General features: G+C 44.7%; 1 protein-coding gene across 1 annotated transcript; it reads left to right on the top strand.

Annotated features, from left to right (window-relative positions):
- Window positions 1-3,061: 3,061 nt before the first annotated feature.
- Window positions 3,062-4,150, top strand: LOC310865790 (transmembrane protein 121; the record flags this gene model as incomplete). The annotated part of the gene is made up of 1 exon (XM_083774999.1): window positions 3,062-4,150. The coding sequence occupies one exon, from the start codon at window positions 3,062-3,064 to the stop codon at window positions 4,148-4,150; it is 1,089 nt and encodes a 362-aa protein (XP_083631125.1).
- Window positions 4,151-20,566: the final 16,416 nt, after the last annotated feature.

Here is a 20,566-nt window from a genome sequence, read left to right as displayed (position 1 = left end):
TTTTGCACATTTTCACAAAAAAACAGGGACACCATGCATGTGTCTGTGTGTGTGTTTTGTTATTAATTAACAAGGTTAAGAGAGGGAGAGAGAGAGAGAGAGGGAGAGAGGGATAGAGGGGGGAGTTGCACCACTCAGTTCACATGGGTGTGATTTTTTACCTGAAAAGTAACTGTTTTTGGATATAACAGGTTTCCCGCCCGCTAGACCGCAACGATATCCTGTGTTTTCTTCACCCAGCCACACTCTTAAGCCCCCCCCCCCCCCACCGCACCTCAGCCTGCCCCCCCCCCCCCCCCCCTCCCATCTCTTGTCTCCTGATTCACTGCTCTGTCGGGGTGGATCGATAAAAGAGGCTTTCGGTCAGACAGGGGAAGGCGCTGCACGCCTCAAGCCCCCCCTCACCCCCTCAAGCCCCCCCTCACTCCCCCTGGACACTGACAACGGCGTTCGTTGGCTCCTCATCCTTCCCTCTCACTGGAGGAGTGTCTCCCCCCCCTCCCACCACCCCGGACAACCCTGGCTGCACGCGCTCCCTCCCTCCAGATCGCACACGGGCACTCTGCTGGCTACCTATAGAAACCGCCACGTGGCACCTGTAATGAGGGCTCTCTACAAAAGAGGAGAGAGAGAGAGAGAGGAGGAGACAAGATATAAAGTTTGTTTTTTCTCCCTTTTCTTCCAGAGATCAAGATCGAGGAAGGGAAGGGAAAATGGGATGTCACGTCAGCCTTCCCATAAATTGGGAAAAATAAAATAAAATTAGGAATCTGTGTATAGGAGAAAACCGTGTGTGAGTGAGGGTGAGAGAGAGAGAGAGAGATAGAGAGAGAGAGAAGTTGTGCATTCAGCTAAGCTGCGAAAGGCTGGCTTCTCTCCCCTTCCCCCGCCTTTCCCCACCCCCTGGATAAGTGCTCTCTCTCTCTCTCTCTCTCTCTCTGCAGCTGTGGTCTGCTGATCGTCACCTCCACAGAGCAAGTGCCTTCACTTCAGCAGAAGAAGAAGAAGTGGGGGGAAGGAAGACGAGACGGGCGCACGGCGGCTCGGCACGCGAGAGAGAGAGAGAGAGAGAGAGAGAGAGAGAGAGAGAGAGAGAGAGAGAGAGAGAGAGAGAGAGCTGCGAGGAAATCAAATCCCCCCAACAAGTCTGAGTGGAGGAGCGCCAAGAGGAGATATACAGCAGAGAGGGGGTGACTGACTTCACGGAAGAGAGAGGGGCTGAAAGTGGCACAGAGGGCGAGAGCGAGAGAGAGAGAGACGGGCAAAACGATGCTGTAGTGTCGGTGGAGAGATATGGTGGCAGCTGGAGAGAGATAGGAATCTGTTGATCCCGCTGTTATACTGGCAGACAGACTAATGACGATAGGAAATAAGGTAGAGAAGAAGCTGTGGTTTTAGCAGAGGAGGGAAGACAACGTTTTACAGGGACTGAGAAGTGTGGAGACGCGGCTGAGACTGCATACATACGCACACACACACACACACACACAGGCATTTTACACAGAAACACACGCACAGCTGAGTGGGGAAGGGGGGGTCGTCGGACACATGCTGCATTTAAAACATTCACTACAAACCTCTCATTGCGTTTTCCCCGTGTCCAAGCACACACACTAAGACACACACACACACACACACACACACACACACAGATGCTGACACGCGGATGCACGCACATGCACGCGCACAAACACACACACACCACACACACACACACACACACTTCGTTCTTGCCTGTGGATTTTGGGCTATACAATGGAAGAAAACTTTAGAAGGATGAGTAAAACTGCGTCTTAGTTGCGCGGGACATTCTATCGGGAGATTTAGCCACCGAGAATAACTTTTGTCCTTTTGTCCTATTTTTGTCTTCTTCTTCTTCCTTCTGTTGGATTCCGGGGCTTAAAACCTTCCATGCGAGCAAACGCCACAAAAATAGCCTCTCTATAGTCTTCTTATAGCGGCACAAATTGAAAGCGGTGACCATCAGTATATATACGGTTTCCGATCATCCGAGCTGCAAAGTGGATTACGCCGCGGCAACATTTGGGGATTTCTCTTTAGGCTAAAAAAAGAGAGAGCCCCATCCATGACTGGAGGATTTATGCCTGTCAGAACGGAGAGGATCCCTGCGTTGTTTTCTCCTCTCCTCATGGATTACAGATGACTTCTGCACGCTCCCCGGTGTCGTCTCATGGACGGTCGCCTGCCGCCAGTCGTTAGGATACAAAGACACTAATTATACAAAGAGTACAAAGAGGGACAAAAGTGAGTACCCGCAGCTGGCTTTTTCCTTTCTGTGACTACTGAAGCTTAAAGCTTGTATATATGTCGATGCCAATAGCGAGGGTGTCAAAAGAGTAGCACTCCTGCAGCATTGTCTCAAGTTGTTGATTCAATATTAATTAAAATTTAAAATTAAAAAAAAAAAAATCACACTACTTGTAGAGTGGATGTTTCAATGCAATCCAATCCAATCCACTTTATTTATAACGCACAAACAAGGTTGAAACAAAGTGCTGTACACAAATAAATACTGTTTACAGAATGTTGTCTGTTTACAGACAATGTACTGAAATTAGAGTTAAGCATGCTGCCTATAAGCAAAGGGGGCTTTGGCCCAAAATGTATTAAAATTAGAGGTAAGCGTGCTGCCTATAGGCAAAGGGGGCTTTATTAGAGGTAGCGTGCTGCCTATAAGCAAAGGGGGGCTTTATTAGAGGTAAGCGTGCTGCCTATATAAGCAAAGGGATGTTTACAGACTGTTTGCCAATTTACTGAAATTAGAGCCAAGCGTGCTGCCTATGAGCAAAAGAGGACTTTGGCCCAACATTGATTGAAAGTGATCTGTGTGAATCCCATTAGTGAATCTTGGACACCAGCCGAGGCAGAAGAAGACATGGCGGGGAAGACCGCTGTCTACTAGCGGCGCCATCTGATCCTCCTCCTCCACACTGGACCCTCCTCCCTCCTCCTCCTCCTCCTCCTCCCCCTCCTCCTCCTCCTCAGCGACACGACCCGGAGTCTCCCCGCCGCTCGCCGCCTACCCCGTCCTCCCCCAAGGATGGTGCCCCCGCCGCCCACCAACAAGCCTCACGTGTGCCTCTCCACCATGCTGATCATGAGCAGCATGGCGCTCATCGACGCCTACCTGGTGGAGCAGAACCAAGGGCCGCGCAAGATCGGCATCTGCATCATGGTGATGGTGGGCGACATCTGCTTCCTCATCGTGCTGCGCTACGTGGCCGTGTGGGTGGGCGCCGAGGTGAAGACGTCCAAGCGCGGCTACGCCATGATCCTCTGGTTCCTCTACATCTTCGTGCTGGAGATCAAGGTCTACTTCGTCTACCAGAACTACAAGGCCGACCGCAAGTCGCTGGACGCGCTGGCGCGCAAGGCGCTCACGCTGCTGCTGAGCGTGTGCGTGCCGGTGCTGTTCGTGGTGCTGGTGGCCATCGACCACATGGAGTACGTGCGCGCCTTCAAGAAGCGCGAGGAGATCCGCACGCGCCTCTTCTGGGTGGTGGTGGACCTGCTGGACGTGCTGGACATCCAGGCCAACCTGTGGGAGCCCCAGAAGAAGGGCCTGCCGCTGTGGGCCGAGGGCCTGATGTTCTTCTACTGCTACATCCTGCTGCTGGTGCTGCCCTGCGTGTCCCTGAGCGAGATCAGCATGCAGGGCGTGAACATCGTGCCCCACAAGATGCTCCTCTACCCCATCCTCAGCCTGATCACCATCAACGTCATCACGCTGTTCATCCGCGGCGGGAACATGCTGCTGTACCGCGACGCGCGCGTCTCCGGCATCCTCATCGGCAAGAACGTCCTCGCCATCATCCTGAAGACGTGCAGCTTCGTGCAGTACCGCCGGCAGCTGCAGAGCCCGCCGCCGCCGCCGCCGCCGTCGTCGTCAAACGCCGCCGCGTTCAGCGTGGAGCTGCAGAAGAACTCGGTGGCGCAACAACACCACCTCCACCACCACCAGCACCGCGGCGGAGGCGGTGGCGGCCCGCCCGCGCTCACCCCGCCGCTACCGCTCCAGGTGATCATGATGCAGGACCACCAGACCATGCTCCAGGACCACCAGACCATGCTCCAGGAGCACCACCAGACCACCCTCCCCGAGGTGACCACCACGTGCGAGCACACATGACACGGCGTGACACGTGCGTGTCAGTCGCCGCCGCCGCGCGTTGCGGAGATGTCAATATCGGTTATTATATATGATGACCAGTGTTGGGGAGTATAAAGCTACATGTAGCTGAGCTACGTAGCTGAGCTACATTTTGCTGTAGCTTGTGGTATTTTAGCTACATTCATATTTGTGTACCTCGTCAAGTAGCTCAGCTACTTTTTGGGTCATTTTGCGTAGCTTAGCTACTCAAGTTACAAGCTACAATTTTGGGCAATAACATGAAATAAATATATTAATTTTGACCATTGGTTGCTGTGTTAATTATTGTACTAGAACCCCCTTTGAAAAATCAAGGACTGTTCATTTTTCTGATTGCTTTGAGGGCTGCATGTCACTGCAGCACTTGACAAGCCAACAGCTGCCTCTAATAATTGGCCTCTGATTGGCCCTGGTATCACAAATATAGGCCCAACTTTCTTTTACAGTTAAGTTACAGTTTAGGTAACTTGTGTTAAGTTAAGATTTATCATTTATGTATAGGTGTGGGCGTGTGGATATCAAGATACCATTATTATTTTTACAGTTAAGATGTGTTAACATTGACGATCAAATGCCATGTATAACAAACAGCTCCTCTTTTATTTGTGTAAGTCTCTGTAAGTCTTTTATTTATTTTTTTAAATAAATCTCAGTTGAGAGGCATATTTCAGCTGGCATCGTGGCATGTGACTTTTTTGTAGGATATTATATGTTGTTTCATATACACGCATGTACATTCTCAATTTAACGCTGAAAAATAAAAAGTAGCTGAGCTACTTTGAGCTACTTTTTCCATGTAACTGTAGCTTTACAAGCTACATCTCTCCAGGGGTAGCTATGTAGCTTGATCAAGCTACTGCCATGCTGAGCTACTTGTAGCTTTACAAGCTACGCTTTCAAAGTAACTTGCCCAACACTGATGATGACCCTCAGGACGCGAGCCGCCGCGATGTTCCACCACGGGCCTTTTATACACCACGAGCATGGGGAACGCTTGACGGCGCTGCCGTGGGAGATAACGACCTCCATTAAGGCTTAATGGACGACAGGAGTGTAGTGACATATATCCTGGAGCCGTTTATATGGTGCAGAGTTACAGTATCACTCGTGACTTTGTTTAAACATGTTAATCCCATGCAGTGATACGGTATATTTGATGAATGGTGTATTTTTTTCAAATTGATCAAAAGAAGAGAAAAAGAAAAAGAAAAAAGAAAAGAAAATCCTACATCAGTAGAGAATATATTTTTGAATTAATGTGTAATAATTGCATTCTAATTGTTATGCTAAAGGGTCTGTTTGTGTGACGTGGTGGTGTGTATTTTTTTCTTCTTTTTTTTGTTGCTCAAGTGCTGTTCTCAGTCACTGGAGGGTCTTCTTGACACATTTCAATCAAAGTATAACATATAATGACAAAAAGGACATTTCAAAGCTAAGCTTTTCTCATGAGAGGAAAGTGTGTTTTTTCTATGTGATTCTTTGATAAAGTATTGTGTACAAGATCACTGCTTATTCCTGTTCATTGCTATCTTTACTTCAGAAGAACAGAGGTGGGGGGGGGGGGGGGTGTTGGGTTTTCTGGGTGGGGGGGGAGGGGGGAGGGGGGTTAGACAATTGAGCATGCTTCATTTTATAATTAGAATTATGTGGGGGTCTTTTAATTAACCTGAATTTCAACAGAAAATGGCCAAATGATTTTTCACTCAGTTTTAATCCATTCTGGGCGGGAACCCCTTTTGGTGTTTATATAGCATTCTGTTCTACTTTAGCTATTGCAAAGTAGCAGATCTACAAGCTCATAGCACGCCACTCGCGGTTGTAGCTTGTAGGTCTGCGATTTTTGAAAAGTCGTGAAAATGTGGCACAAATCTTTGAATATATATTTCAGAGCGAACATTTTTAACTAAACTATTCGCTTCTGGGGGGTCCCTGGAACTACATATTTTGAGATGGGGGTCCGTGGCCCAATAGAGGTAATTCTGGGGGTCCTTGACATGAAAAAGGTTGAGCACCACAGACATAGAAACATGGGTTTTTCAGAAATGTTTTAGGATTTAGAATCCTTTTTTTATCGACCTCACAGTCCAAAATGGATTAATGTGGAGTTGGAAGCTATCTAATTGCTAAAGTGGAGCCTCCCATATGATGCTATTCATCTTGGGCAACGCTGTTAACACTGCATCCAGCCGAGTTATTTTGAGGTTGATGAATGAGGAGGGGAATGGGAGTGACGCATCTATTCCAGATAGATTCCCGGTTCAGTTTAATATGAACTGTGTTTGATGACCTCAAAGGGGGTGGGAGGAGGGGGTCGGTTTCCATAGGGTATATGCATATACAGCACACACTGCAGATGGATAAATTATTCCCACATAATGAAACCTGCTTAGCATCATCCTCAGGCACTCAATAGCTATCTATACTTGTGCTTTAAGTTGCAGCGACAGCTCTTTGCAGTTTAAAGCACCATTATTTTGTTCTCGACCACACAGAGGGAACACAATGAACACCCAAGTCCAATGATGTGAATCGATGCTGTACCAAACACCTCCCTTTGATTTTTGTTTTTTTTAAAGGGCCATTCCACTCATTTTCAACATTCTACTATGCCATTAAAGCTGCTCTAAGCAATAATATGTCAACATATTAAAGGACCACTTCACCACTTTTCAACCTATCTTCATATAATAGGTCCTCACTAATAATCATGAAAAATAATTGTGCAATATTTTTCTACTCGGTCTGTGTCTCATAGGAGGGCTGTGGGCAGTTCAGAAACCGTCTTCCAGTGACATCATCGATGGGGAATACAAGCTGATAGAAATTGCAGGCTTTCTAGTCCTGAAAAGTTGTCAATGCGAAAATGGAAGCCATCGTTCTCACGATAATGAAAATCTAAATAATTTTGCAAAAAAAAATCTGCCTAATGATGATGTCACTGGAAGACGGTTTCTGAACTGCCCACAGCCCTCCTATTCAAAATCTTTGAATGCAGATTGCGGCCTCTAGATGTGTTACAGAGACTAAATATATTTTGGGAGCGTTCTACCCATTTGCTGGATACCAAAAAAATAATACAAATAAATGTCATTATAATTTGGACATATTATTGCTTATAGCAGCTTTAATATACCTTAGAGCTGTTGTGTGGAAATAAAAAAGTCCCCCCATTCTGTGTTCCCTAGAAAGTATGAAAGAAATCATTAACATGGTGAATCACATCTTGATGACATCATTAAGATGTGTTTCACCATGTTAATGATTTTTTTCAGATCTCCAGTTCTAGGAAACAGGTATATTAATGACATAGTAAAATGATGACAATTAGTGGAATGCCCCTTTATTACATTTCGGAAATGTTGTTGAATACAGTATATGAATACAGCAAATTTCCCGAAATGTATTCTGGCCAATCTTCATTTGAATGTCTCTTTTTAATTCTCCACTGCTGCAGCCATTAAAAGGAGAATTCCATGCTATAGAAGGCTTTCTTGTTACGTCCCCACCAAAGAGGTCCAGGTGTTATTTTGTGCAAAAGTGCATTATTGGCTATTTCCCCTATAATATAAGCCCTCAATGGGGGTTGGGTTTTTGTGCAAATTCGCTAATTTCCATCGAAATAAGTGCTTGGGATACTATTTACAATTTTACATTATGAAGAGAGGATATATACAAAAAAAAAGGAAAATAAGCGAATTAGCACAACACCCCAATGCCCCATTCAATGCAATGCAATTCAATTCATTGAGGGCATATGGTAGAGGATATAGCCAATAATGCGCTTTTGCACAAAATAACACATGGACCTCTTTGGTGGGGACGTATAACAACTACAGATAAAGCTAAGAAAGCCTTCTAGCATGGAATTCTCCTTTTACATCTGTCTAGCAATATGTCTCAGAATGAGAACTAGACCAAAAAGCAGCATCAAATACAGTTACATGTGCATGGACTGTGCAAGCAATTTAACTGGTTGGCTTTGTACTGTACTAAGAAAAAAGAAGAAAAAAGAAGAAAAAACGAAAGAGAACACAAGGCAAACTTCTGCTTCGTGGTCAGGTTGAGTACGATGATACAGCAGAGCACACATAGAAAGCACTTGGGAATGAGGAGCTGGTGCTTAATTAAAATCTATCTAGGGAACTATACAGTTATTTATTTTACAGTTTTTCTTTCAACGTGCAATATGAAGTCAGCAATTTATCTTGCAAAAGTTCACATAATAACTCAGTGTTGTTGTTGTGCTTGACCAAGAATAAATTGGTCTTCGTCTCCTTCGTGTTACAAATGGCGAGTTAGAAATTCTTTGACAAGGGCACTCTGAAACGGTAATCCTTCCTTCCTGCCGGCCCAAGATACAGTACAGTATAGCCAGGGGAGTTAGAAATAATATTATGGTTCACCATGTTGTACAAAACACCTGAACAGGCAGGAGAGTTGCTTCCATGATGTTCTTCTGTGGGCGTAGACTGTATACCGTAGGTAGGTGTTGTAACTTGGTAAACCCAACAAGCCCAGCTGTCACAATGCTGCTGTAGGAATGCCTTAGCGAGCATTATTGTTGGCTGACATAAAGTAAAGTAACAACATCAGCTACAGTATATGTGTACTGTATATACCACTGTTTTGTATTATTTAAATATACTGTAGTAAGAAAGGAATTCCCTCTTCCCTCTCTAGCCCATTTAGACCTGAGGACGATTCTACAAAATGTCTTCTAAATCCTGAAAAACCCCATGTTTCTGTGTCAGCGGTTCTCAAACTATTCCATGTCAAGGAGCCCTAGAATTATATGTAATTGGCCGCCGACCCCCATCTCGAAATATGTTGCTCCAGCGACCCCGAAGATTTGAGTTAAAAACGTTCGCTCTGAAAGATTATATGTGACCAGATTTGACAGAGCCTGCCATCACGCAAATTCCAGCTTTTCACTTAGCACAGGCAGACTCTTCACATACTAGAGCATGTCTGAAATAAGTGTCAGAGCTGAAATCGACATGTAAATATGAAATGAAGTGAACCTTTCAACCCCGTTTTCTCAACTCGCTGTTTTCTGCAAGACATTACTCTAAAAGTAATATCTCCAAAACTGGTGGGTCAAACTGAACAACCAATATGTCAATTTGACATGATGAATATGATTCCCTGCTTTTTCCATTTGACATGAAAAAAAAAAAAAAAAAAAAAATCCAATGTCAGTGCCTCAGTCAAATTTGGTCACATTATATTCAAAGATTCGCGCCACATTTTCACGATTTAAAATAAATAGCAGACCTACAAGCTCATAGCGCTATGAGCTATGAGCTATGGGCTTGTAGCTATTTTTCAACAGCTAAAGCATAACATAATGCTTAATACACCAAAAGGGGGTTCCCGCCCAGAATGGGCTAGACTAAAAATGTATTACAAGAACGGTTGTGTTTGTATGGCGATCAATAATCCGAACAGAGTGTTCTGGGCTGCTACTTTAGTGGGGTATAGTTAAGGGCAGTCCATACTGTCTCCGACCATCGAACTTTTCGTCGGAAAGCTCCGGTACAACTACAACATGACGTCACTCGCAACTTCTGAAACGCATTCCTCTGAATTTTTGTTCTGAAAGCTGCACTCCCAGATGTTGTGACTCTCCGAACTCGACTTCGGGGGAAAGAATTAAAGTCTGATCTTTCCGACGAAAAGTTTGGTGGTCGGAGACGGTATGGACTGCCCTTTATGATCTGCATTCGGCAGTTCTATATAGGAAATAAACATATTCCATTCCGATACATCGCTATATATGCACACTATTCACAAATATGTCTCGATAGAAGCTTCAGAGTGGTTATGACTGGACGGTTTCATTTTTTTATTTTGGAATTTCACTAGAGGAGGCCTGCCCCCACTCGATCATGATTGGAGGAAGGCCCCTCTCACCCTGATTGGATAAAAGCTGGCTAACCCTATAGCCAAAAACTAAACCTATGGGGGTTGTTTTTTTACCACGGGGGTTTAACTGGGGACAGGGAGGAACTCCTTATATGGTCAGCACAGAGCACACTCTATAGTAGAGAGGATTATACAATAAAATAAAAGGTCATACGAGGAAGTTTAGAACAGGGCATTAATTTATGAAAGATATATAAATATAAATAATTCTTCTGGCTCCCTCTGTGCCTCCTCGTGTCTCCATAAAGGGCTATAGTCAATCAGGGGAATGTGCACAGCAGCACGTGGCTTCAGTTTGGAGCGAGGGGGAGTTTCTGGAAGACGTGTGGAGAGGTGTGTGAGGAGTCAGCAACATTCTCCTTTTGCTGTTTCCTGGCATTGGGACTCTGGACGGTCCCAGAAAAAGAAATTATCGTCTGTGCAGAACGGATAATTCACTGCAGTCACAACAACGCCAAGCCACAGAACCCAACCAACCAAGTCCTTTATGCTGTTGCACTGCACACTAAAAAGAATTACGCCATTTACCAAAACTAGAGCAGTCTTTTTACCAGCTGCAAGCTGGTCAATATTAGCTTGTGAAAGTCCCGACAGGAGATCGACAGGAGATCATTTTCTGCTGAGCCTGCTCTGTCACCAGTTGGCAACACTGGTTGCCAAGCCTGCATATTTCCAGCCTAACGTGGATTCATTCACAGTTGCTTGCCTGGTTTGGTTTTTGGAGGCTGCTTAGCTTATTTCTGTCACGACAGTTTGCCACCACTGGCAACAACCCATAACATCCCATCGTCTGCACGGCATGGCTAGTCGAGCAGTTCTGATTGGCTGCCTCGTCTCCAGCCATGTTGCCTCAGAATTCTTTAGGGTCACTAATTTGAGCATAACAGCGGAGCGCAGCTAAAAAGTGGCATAACGTCAGCAGCAGACCCACAGATAATATTAATGCAGCTGGTAATTAATTGATTTAATCAATTTGGGCTTGTTTTGTTTTAAGATGACCAAAAACAATAAAACAAGATCTGTTGTCCTGCTTCACTAGTCAAGATTATTTGACACTGACAAAAACTTCCAACTTCCAAAATATTAAGATCGTGAAAATATTTTCCCACTCTGTTATGGTATTTGTAGCAACAAACAACATTCCACATCTGCATATTTGGAGAAAAGGTATTCTCAAACACACACTGCATTAGCACTGCATATTTTGCATATTGTCACAAAAAACACGTCGGGGGTACAGTATGATCTTACAATAATCAGCAGCTTTGTAGTTGATCAAAAGTGGTCCCTTTGTGTCACATTTTAAAAGCTAGACAAGTAAATAAGAAATCACACCCGTGTGAACTGAGTGGTGCAACTCCCCTCTCGGCCCTCCTCTCCTCTCTCTTTCTCCCTCTCCCTCTCCTCTCCTCTTTCTCGCATAGCAGGCAACAGTGCAGCACTAATGCTATCTCTCTCTCTGTGTTTCTGGCACAACAGCGCCCCTACTGGTACCCAAGGAACATTGCTGTTCCTTGGAGTGGTTGCACCACTCCAAAAATGCAAACACACAAGAACAAAAGAACGAAACAAGGAAAATAGGCCTCTAATGCTTTGCTTTTGGGAAATCACCCAACTTAATGTGCCAAGCCCTGAAGCCCCCCCCCCCCCCCCCCCCACTGACGCCAGAGCATCAGTGAATGAATATTTGATTCATAGCCCTGCTCTTATTTCTTCTTTCTTTTTAACTTTTGTCGTTTGACGGTGTCGCTCGCTTAAAACAGCAGCTCTAACAATCCCACAACAACACGCTGCCTCCAGTCCGCGGCACATTGTGAGCTTGTAGATCGGGGCTTTTTCCAGGCATACGCACGCCGTCATATCCGACGTACAGCGCATAAATCGGAGCATTGACACAGTGAGTGGAACGTTAATAAACAAGGGGACGGTCACTGTGTTCACCTCTCCACTTACCGCATTAGCACTGACAAAGCGGCGCTGCCAAAGAACGCAAGACAAAGGACTGCAGTAAATTCACACGCCGACCTTCGCCGGTCTCAACAGGCCAGTAAGTGAGGATACTAATGCATTTTTCATGGCTTATGGCGTCCAGGGGAGCAGAACGCTATACAACAAAGCAAAACAATAAACAAACGTAAAAAAAGAAGAACAATGCATACAATAATGCACATTGATTTTCTTGTCTCCAGGGAAATATATATATATGGTAATAAAAAATAATGAGCCTTATTTTTTGGGAAGGCAAGCAGTAATGTGTGTCGGTCGTAATGGTGACTTTCTACAAGGATTATTACCAAACTGTATACCACATTATGGGCTAATGACAGTGACGCAGCTGTGAACGGGAGTTTGCCCAAATTACTCTGGAGAAAACGAAGGAAGCAGGAGTGATTATGGATATGCAAAATTATGGACTATTACATTAACTGATTAACACTCGACACATTATTCTAAAAGACTTGCACAGTAGCATTTGGCAGTATCTGCCCGTCTCAAAATACTTCTGCTGTGTGCATGTATTCCTCAGTCAAAACTCATCCGGCCCTCTGTCTCCGGGAACACTCAAATCAGCAAATTGCACACGATTTTATTTAATGAAAAACTTTTATGACTTCTGAGGCATGTCTCGGGAGAAGGGATTCACTTTCTTCCATTTCTTCTACACTTTCCCCAACAAGCATTGAGCATTAAGTACTAAAGTAGTCACGTACTGGATCAAAGCTGTGTCTGTCTTAGACGACTGTAATAAGGTCATCCCACTGGTTCTGACAGACTGCAACAAAATGCACTTGATTCATTCGTATGCTGTTGTCAGAGCAGAGTATTTCTCTGGAAATGTTGTCTTTATTGCCGACCGTATAGTAGAGAGAAACAGGCAAGCAAGGGGACGATGGATGACAAGTAACGTACTGCAGATAACGTGGAATGGAAACTGGGAACTGGGGTAACAACTTAAACGCTACAAAGGGCCTTTCTCGGCCACACCCCTCTACAATTGTTTATATTGTGTTTAGTTTCCAAGATGGCCGCAGCACCAGGAGGGGGTGGGGCGGAGGTGAGCGGGCGGGGTTGACATATGCCCTCACTGAGCTGCATTCAAGACACTCAGCCTTGTGTCTGAACACAGCTTTGATGGATGTGTTCTGCCCCCCCTCCCCCCCATGAAACTAAATGTTTGGTCAAACCATTGGAAATGCATTGGAACGGCCATTAAACACAGACACAAGACAGACACAAGACAGGTGTCTTGAATGTGGGAACGCAGCGTCAACAATGCGGCCATCTTGGAAACTAAACACAATATAAACAATTGTAGAGGGGTGTGGCCTGGAAAGGCCCTTATTCATTGCATGGAAAATAGCAAGGATAGAAGATCTCCAAGCTCACAATGGATCAGCATGTAGCTTTTAGCAACATTTTTCATCTACTTTTGGCCAAACGTATATACTCCATTTTTGCAGAATGTTTGCCTGACTACGACGACATGACCAGAATAGATTGTGACACTGGGGTTCATGTGGTTAACCAATTCTGACCTGAGATCAGATTCATACGAGGTTTCCACTGGACACACACTGGTCTGATTAAACCGCTTCGGAATCAACAGGGAACTTGACCGTCGGTGACACGTCTAGCAAGAGAGCGAGCTGAACTTAATGGTACTACTGTATACACATGCATGCACTATAAGCTTCAAGGGAACATGTGAACAGTGGACTGCTGCGTTAACCTTCTGGCATCTGCTTGTGCAGGGACGTAGCTGACCATTTGGTTGCCCTACTCGTAGGATATTATTTGTGCTGCACCCCCCCCCCCCCCTTCCGACGAAAGCGCTGCTATTCCTCATGCAGATCGGCTATTTTCGCTGTTTGCGATGACGCACACACACACGGCCGCTCATTATTGTGTGGCCGTGTGTGTCTAGAACATGTTTTATTCATTATTGTGAAAGATATCCCCAAAATGTAAATTATTAATTTATTATATTATTATATAATTATTATATAATTATTATAAATTTTTCATCAAACTTTATTTTTTTTATTTTTTTTAACATACTTTTTAGTCTTAGTCCTAGTAGTACAAAGTAGTAGTAAGGTTGAAATATATTTTTTGCAAGTAGAAATTAATGTGGGTGTTAGAGGGATAGGTATAGCGTATACAGCACTGTGCTTGTGATTATAACAAGGCATGGTGTTGGACTTACTGACTATAATATATGGAAGGTGCTTAACCATTCTCTCTGGGTCTCTACTTCCCATAGGCCGGCCTCCAAACCTTATCCAGCTTTATTATGTTTTCTAATCAATATATTTAAGTCGGAGATGCCTGAAGAAGGTTCTTGGTTTGAAACGTTGCTTATACAAAAGTGTTCATATTGCAAGTGCAGACGGTGTGCTGCGTGGGTCATTATGTACTTCTTGTGCATTTCTTTGAATAATTTGAGCCCTGCCTACGCACACCCGTCTCTGAGCCCATCAGGTGTGCATAAGAGTTTGTTTCCTATCCTAATAAATATATGAAATGTGATGTTCTCACGGAAACATACTGTGATGCCCCACACATATGAGTAGTGGATGTGCCTGCCTAACTGTCATCCTGTAGGTGAGCCTGGGTGGGGCATTGGCCTGATGGCTAATGGGAGAGCACCTGGGCCCGGTGTCTCCCAGAGGCTACAAATACAACGCTCCTGCCATTTCAGAAGAGAGATCCAGAGGAGGCAGACCTGCTGCCTCCACTCCCTGCTTTAGCCTCCATGCCTCCTTTCATTGATGTTTGATTATCCTTTCCATCCACACACGCACCACACCATGTATCACACATCCATACACTACACTTACACCACTGACGTACTGACTACACACTCCATAGCACCCGTATAGTTATGTTCAGTGCTGCAGTCCCTCTTTAGTTCCGTTTGTTATAGGCCTACTATTTAATAAACATATACGTTGTTCAACTTTTCAACTGTCTCCTGCTCCTGATGTTTTGTCATAGCATGAGCCAGCTATTCATTAATAAATTGCCACCACCACCACACTGAAAAATACATAAGCAACAAAGCAACATAAGCAACAAATAAAAACATATTAATTCACTCACTCACTCATGGAGGGTTGTTTGAAGGATGTTTCCTGGAGAACAGCACATGCTCTCTCTCTCTCTCTCTCTCTCTCTCTCTCTCTCTCTCTCTCTCTCTCCCTCTCTCACTCTCTCCCTCCCTCTCTCTGGCGCGAACAATTTGCTGTTGACAGGAAAGGGGAGGTGGTATTATGCACTATCATTACATTGACAGTGGCGTGCACAGATAGACACTAGGGGGTGCTCTAGCACCCCTTGCCCTTTTGGCAATTTTGCTCTTAAAAAAACGTTTTTTTTCCCTAATTTGTAGTGTGTGGACCATGGTGACATTGATCAAATCTTGATAAAAAAAACGCTTCTACTATATTATTTAGTCCCCCACAATCTAAAGCTATGTTTATATGTCAGACAGTGGTTCTTCGATTAAAGAAAAATAGCAGACCTACAAGCGCGTAGCGCGCCACTCGGTGGCGTGCTATGAGCTTGTAGATCTGCTATTTTTCAATAGCTAAAGCACCAAAATGGGTTCCCGCCCCAAAATGCGCTGCACAAGGTGCCCTTTTTTTTCACTTGAGCACCTGCCCCTCTAAATGTCTGTGCACGCCACTGTACATTGATATTGCAGAGCATTGGGTGAGCCAACGGGGAACTGAAAGGTGAATTCCCCCAAAAAAAACACTTGAAAAGGAAGAGATAACAGACATATTATTGTTTGCCTCTGTTCCTCAGATTCTGATGAAAGAAAGATCGATGAAATGACAAAAAAAAAAAGGCAGAAGATGTTCTTTGAATTCTCATCTCTAGCAACAGTGAATCATCACCGACGCCCACCCATAAGGCAGTTCAATGCACTGTTTGAAGAATGTGCAAACACCTTGACTGAGTTATGAAACCAAGAAGAGAGGTGCACACAAGCTGACTGTGGGGTGTTCGTTGCAGAGCCTCCGGCTGTTACCCCAGTGGAAGGTATGCATGCCTTCAGTGCCTGCTATCCCCAAAGAATAGAGAGAGCAGAGAGAGCTTCCTGTTCGTTCTGGCAGGAGAGAAAGGACAGTGGGTGGGTCCGCAGGGTGGGGGGTGCCCTGGGCGCGGCGGTCGCTGGGGTGTGGTCAGCACTGGGTTTGCTGCACCTGGCCGGCAGGTTTCGAACCACAGCCTGTTGGCCGGGTGTGGCCTCCCCCCCTATCCCCCCCCCCCCCCCCCCCCCCGGTGCTGGTTGCGCCCCGGTGATGGCTGCGTGGACTCTGTGGACTTGACGTTATTTTTGCACTCAGTTTGTATTGGGGAGGGGGGGGGGGGGGGGGGGGGGTCGCGAGACATGGCCAAAGCATTTCCGGTGGTCCCCAGCCAAACGTTGAGACCCCTGCCCTACCCCATGCATATATATAGCACTTAAGTGGATAATCTGAAGCCATTGACCATCATTATCTATTTTTTATTTGACCTATACTGTGCATCGTCTAGATATAATTGATTGGTTTTATATAACCAATGACAATGGATTGATGACATGTCCGTGTCTGAATTACAGGTAATTTCCCTCAAGGCAAAACCGCAAAGCTGTGGCAAATTAATATTCAAAAAGAAAAAGGAAAGCGCTAAAGTAATTGTCCAACATTATACTATTATTTTTTTGAGTGGTGCTACAGTAGCCACTCCTATAGACAGCTATGTGTGTCCCTGGCTGTGTCTGTCTCTGTCCACCCGAGTTCGTAAATAGGGTTTACGATTAGCGTAAGTGTCACTGTTCTTTGACAACAGAGCAAAAGTTGGAAGCCATTCAGCTTCACATTAACTGCGAAAACCTGCCAGATATACTCAAGGCTGCTGCTTTGTGTTGCCGTGAAATTTCAGAGGCGAGCGTTCTTTTGTCCGAGGGTGTGTTTGTGTTGACCATGGCAGGTGTTGAACAATGGCTGAGCCTCAGAATAAATGCATCATTGTTGTACTGTAGGCCTACACCATTTCAACGGAGTGCGCAACACAACAAAAGCTCAGAGTATTAAAGGAGACTATCTCTTCTCTTGAGATATAATAAAGGAACAGAAAATCTGATTATGTTCCAGAGAGCAAGATCAGGAGATAAAAAGATATTAGATATGACTGTATATATATAGCCTCGCTCTTTTTAAGTCTGTGTAGGAAGTTATTCCACATTGGCTAAGCCATCAATAATGACAGAATTAGCAAGCAGATGAACTGAAAGGCATGTCAGTAGAGGAGCAGAGATGCAGACTGTGACAGACTGCAAGCTTGGAGTTACTGTTTAAATGATAATTGGAAACGGCTTGTCAAATCTCAATAGGCCAGCAATCCTCCACACACATTAATTCACAATGACATAGCGAAGTGTCTGATTTAAATAAAAGGAGAAAATCACCAGTGTATTTTTGCACATTAGTGTCCAGAGAGGCGTGTAAAACCTTAGCAGTTCATTTATATTAACCTAAACTTATAAAATGTATATATAACCAATTAAGTAGTAATCTAGATTAAGTATTTATTCTGAAAGAGACTGGTTGCACTTTATCAAGGGAATGTGTGCAATATATCTGTTTTGCATGTTGGGTGTTTCATGGTGTTTTATCCTTTTCGTATGTGAACGTGTCTGTTATTTGTATGCAGCCGTGACTCTGGCTCCAAGACACATTTCTCCCAAGGGAGACAAAATAAAGACGACCTTGAACGTTGAACCTTGAACGAAGACTGCATCAATCATAATCCTATAAAACTCGCAGGCAAATGTCATTCAACGAGGTAGATATTAAAGCAACAATGTAACACCTAAAGAAAAGGTCATAAAAAGTGAGTGCAGATCGACTCATTCTGAACATTCAAGAGATAGTATTTAATATCAGCCATGCAGCGTCAGTCCTATATAAATACTGTAGATCTGTGTCTATCCCTTCAATAAATACTTGGCTTCGTCACCTGCATTACCTGAATTAGGTATTACAGGAATTACAGAAGATGTAGTCCTGCAATACAAATAATCTTAGTGTCATAATAAATGCATCAGGCTCTTGTGTGGTTAAATACTTGTATTATCATGTGAACAAAATCGTACAAATGTGTGTACAACACAATATTTCTCCTGACCATAAGCCCTCAATGAATTGCATTGAATTGAATGGGGCATTGGGTTTTGTGCTAAATCGCTCAAAAATAAAATAAAATTTGTATATTTTTAGCGAATTTGCACAAAAACCCAACCCCCATTGAGGGCCTATATTATAGGGAAATAGCCAATAATGCACTTTTGCACAAAATAACACCTGGACCTCTTTGTTGGGGACGTAACAACTACAAATAAAGGTAAGAAAGCCTTCTAGCATGGAATTATCCTTTACCAATAACTTTTTGTCATGTTATGTGAAGCCATATACAAAGGTGGCAAAACGTATACTTAACCCATTCTGAACGGGCACCCATTTTGGTGTTAGCATCATGTTATGCTTTAGCTATTGAAAAACAGCAGATCTACAAGCTCATACGAGCTTGTAGGTCTGCTATTTTTGAAGAATCGAAGAACGACTGACATTTTTAGAATCTGATCTCAGGTCAGAATGGGTTAATCAGACCAGTGTGTGTGTCCAGTGGAAACCTCGTATGAATCTGATCTCAGGTCAGAATGGGTTAAGAATAAGAGAGATTTTGCCGTCATAACAACAGGTATACCACTCCCCACATTATCATTCCTGTAAAGGTAAGAAAGCCATCTAGCATGGAATTCTCCTTTAACAATAACTTTTTGTCATGTTATGTGAAGCCATATACAAAGGTGGCAAAACGAAAACGTATACTTAAGAATAAGAGAGATTTTGCCGTCATAACAACAGGTATACCGCTCCCCACATTATCATTCCTGTAGACCATCCAGAGCAGACACCAGACTACAAATCATAGCCTACATAGCCTCAACCAGGGGCATACTTAACCCATTTAGGCCTGAAAAAATCCTGACAGTTTTCTGAAATAACCTATGTTTCTAGGCCTATATCACTCAATATTTCATGTCAAGGACCCCAAAAATGATCTGTATTTGGCCTCTGAGACCCCCCCATCTGAAAATATGTTGTTCCAGGGACCCCTCCAGAAGCAAAGATTTGAGTTAAATTTGAGGCACATTTTCACGATTTTTCAAAAATAGCTCGTAGCTTGTAGATCTGCTTATTTTTCAATAGCTAAAGCATAACATAATGCCAACACCAAAAGGGGGTTCCCGCGCCCAAAATGGATTAAGCACACAAGACATAACGTTGCCTTTCCCCCGGAACAGCAAACACGTCAAAAGTGTCAGAGGGAGGCTCGGCTGTGTTTGATGGAACGGTCCACTCCTTGACCCCTAACAGCTCATTGAAGAACGTGCTGGTGGTGGGAGGAGGGGGGGGACGGGGATGGTCATTAGAGCGGCCGTATTAATGTGGAGTGAAACAGTCAGAGAGGTGTATCAGCTGGTTGTAAATGATAGTGATATACAGCGCTTTGGAGCAGTCAGTGTGGAGGCAGAGATAAAGTGCCCTCCTGAGAGAGAGACGACAGGCAGAGTCCCGTCCCCCCCCCCCCCCAGGCCTTGCAGGACGAAGGAGGAGGGGGGGGGGGGGGCTGTGGGGTAAGGGGGCGGGGGGGTCGTGGAAGGTGCTTAGCGGCTTCACCAGGGGAATAACCCTGCAGAGATAGAGGGAACCGACCGGAGTGGAATGAATGTCCGCTCGCTCGCTCGGTTGGTGGTGGTGGTGGTGGTGGCCGGGGGGTTGGGGAAGGGAAGAGGGGGGGGGGGGGGGGTGAGATGGAAACCACAGGCCTCTTATAGACGGAGGAGGCAGCAGCAGCATGTGGGCAGGGAGATGCTGCTATGGCCACTGGGATGGAAGAGAACAGAGAAGGAAGATGAGTCACAACAACAAGGCCAGGAATGACCCCCTCCCTCCTCGAACGCAGAGAGAGAGACGTCGTCTCTCCTGGGAAATAGTTTCGCTATTATTATGGCCGAGATAGTGTGTGGTGGTGTGGTGGTGGTGGGGGTGGGGAGGGGGGAGGACGTGCGGCTGGCTTTGGGTTTGAAGGAATAATAGTTATGCTTTAGCTATTGAAAAAAAATAGCAGATCTACAAGCTCGTAGCGCGCCACCGAGTGGCGCGCTACGAGCTTGTAGGTCTGCTATTTTTTTATTTTAATCGAAGAACGACTGACATAGAAACATAGCTTTTTCAGAAAACTGTCAGGATGTAGAAGACATTTTTAGAATCTGATCTCAGGTCAGAATGGGTTAATTCTCAGTACTTGTTTCCCGTCTAGATAGATGGTGGTTGTTCGTTCAAATGCTGTGTGTGTTATATATAGAGTAGATGCAGTCACCTATATAAGCTGCCTCGATATCGATGGCCA

This window comes from Protomyctophum parallelum, assembly GCF_964188405.1.
Source record: "Protomyctophum parallelum genome assembly, chromosome: 10".
Taxonomy (NCBI): domain Eukaryota; kingdom Metazoa; phylum Chordata; class Actinopteri; order Myctophiformes; family Myctophidae; genus Protomyctophum; species Protomyctophum parallelum.
This window is presented reverse-complemented; position numbering and strand designations above follow the sequence as displayed.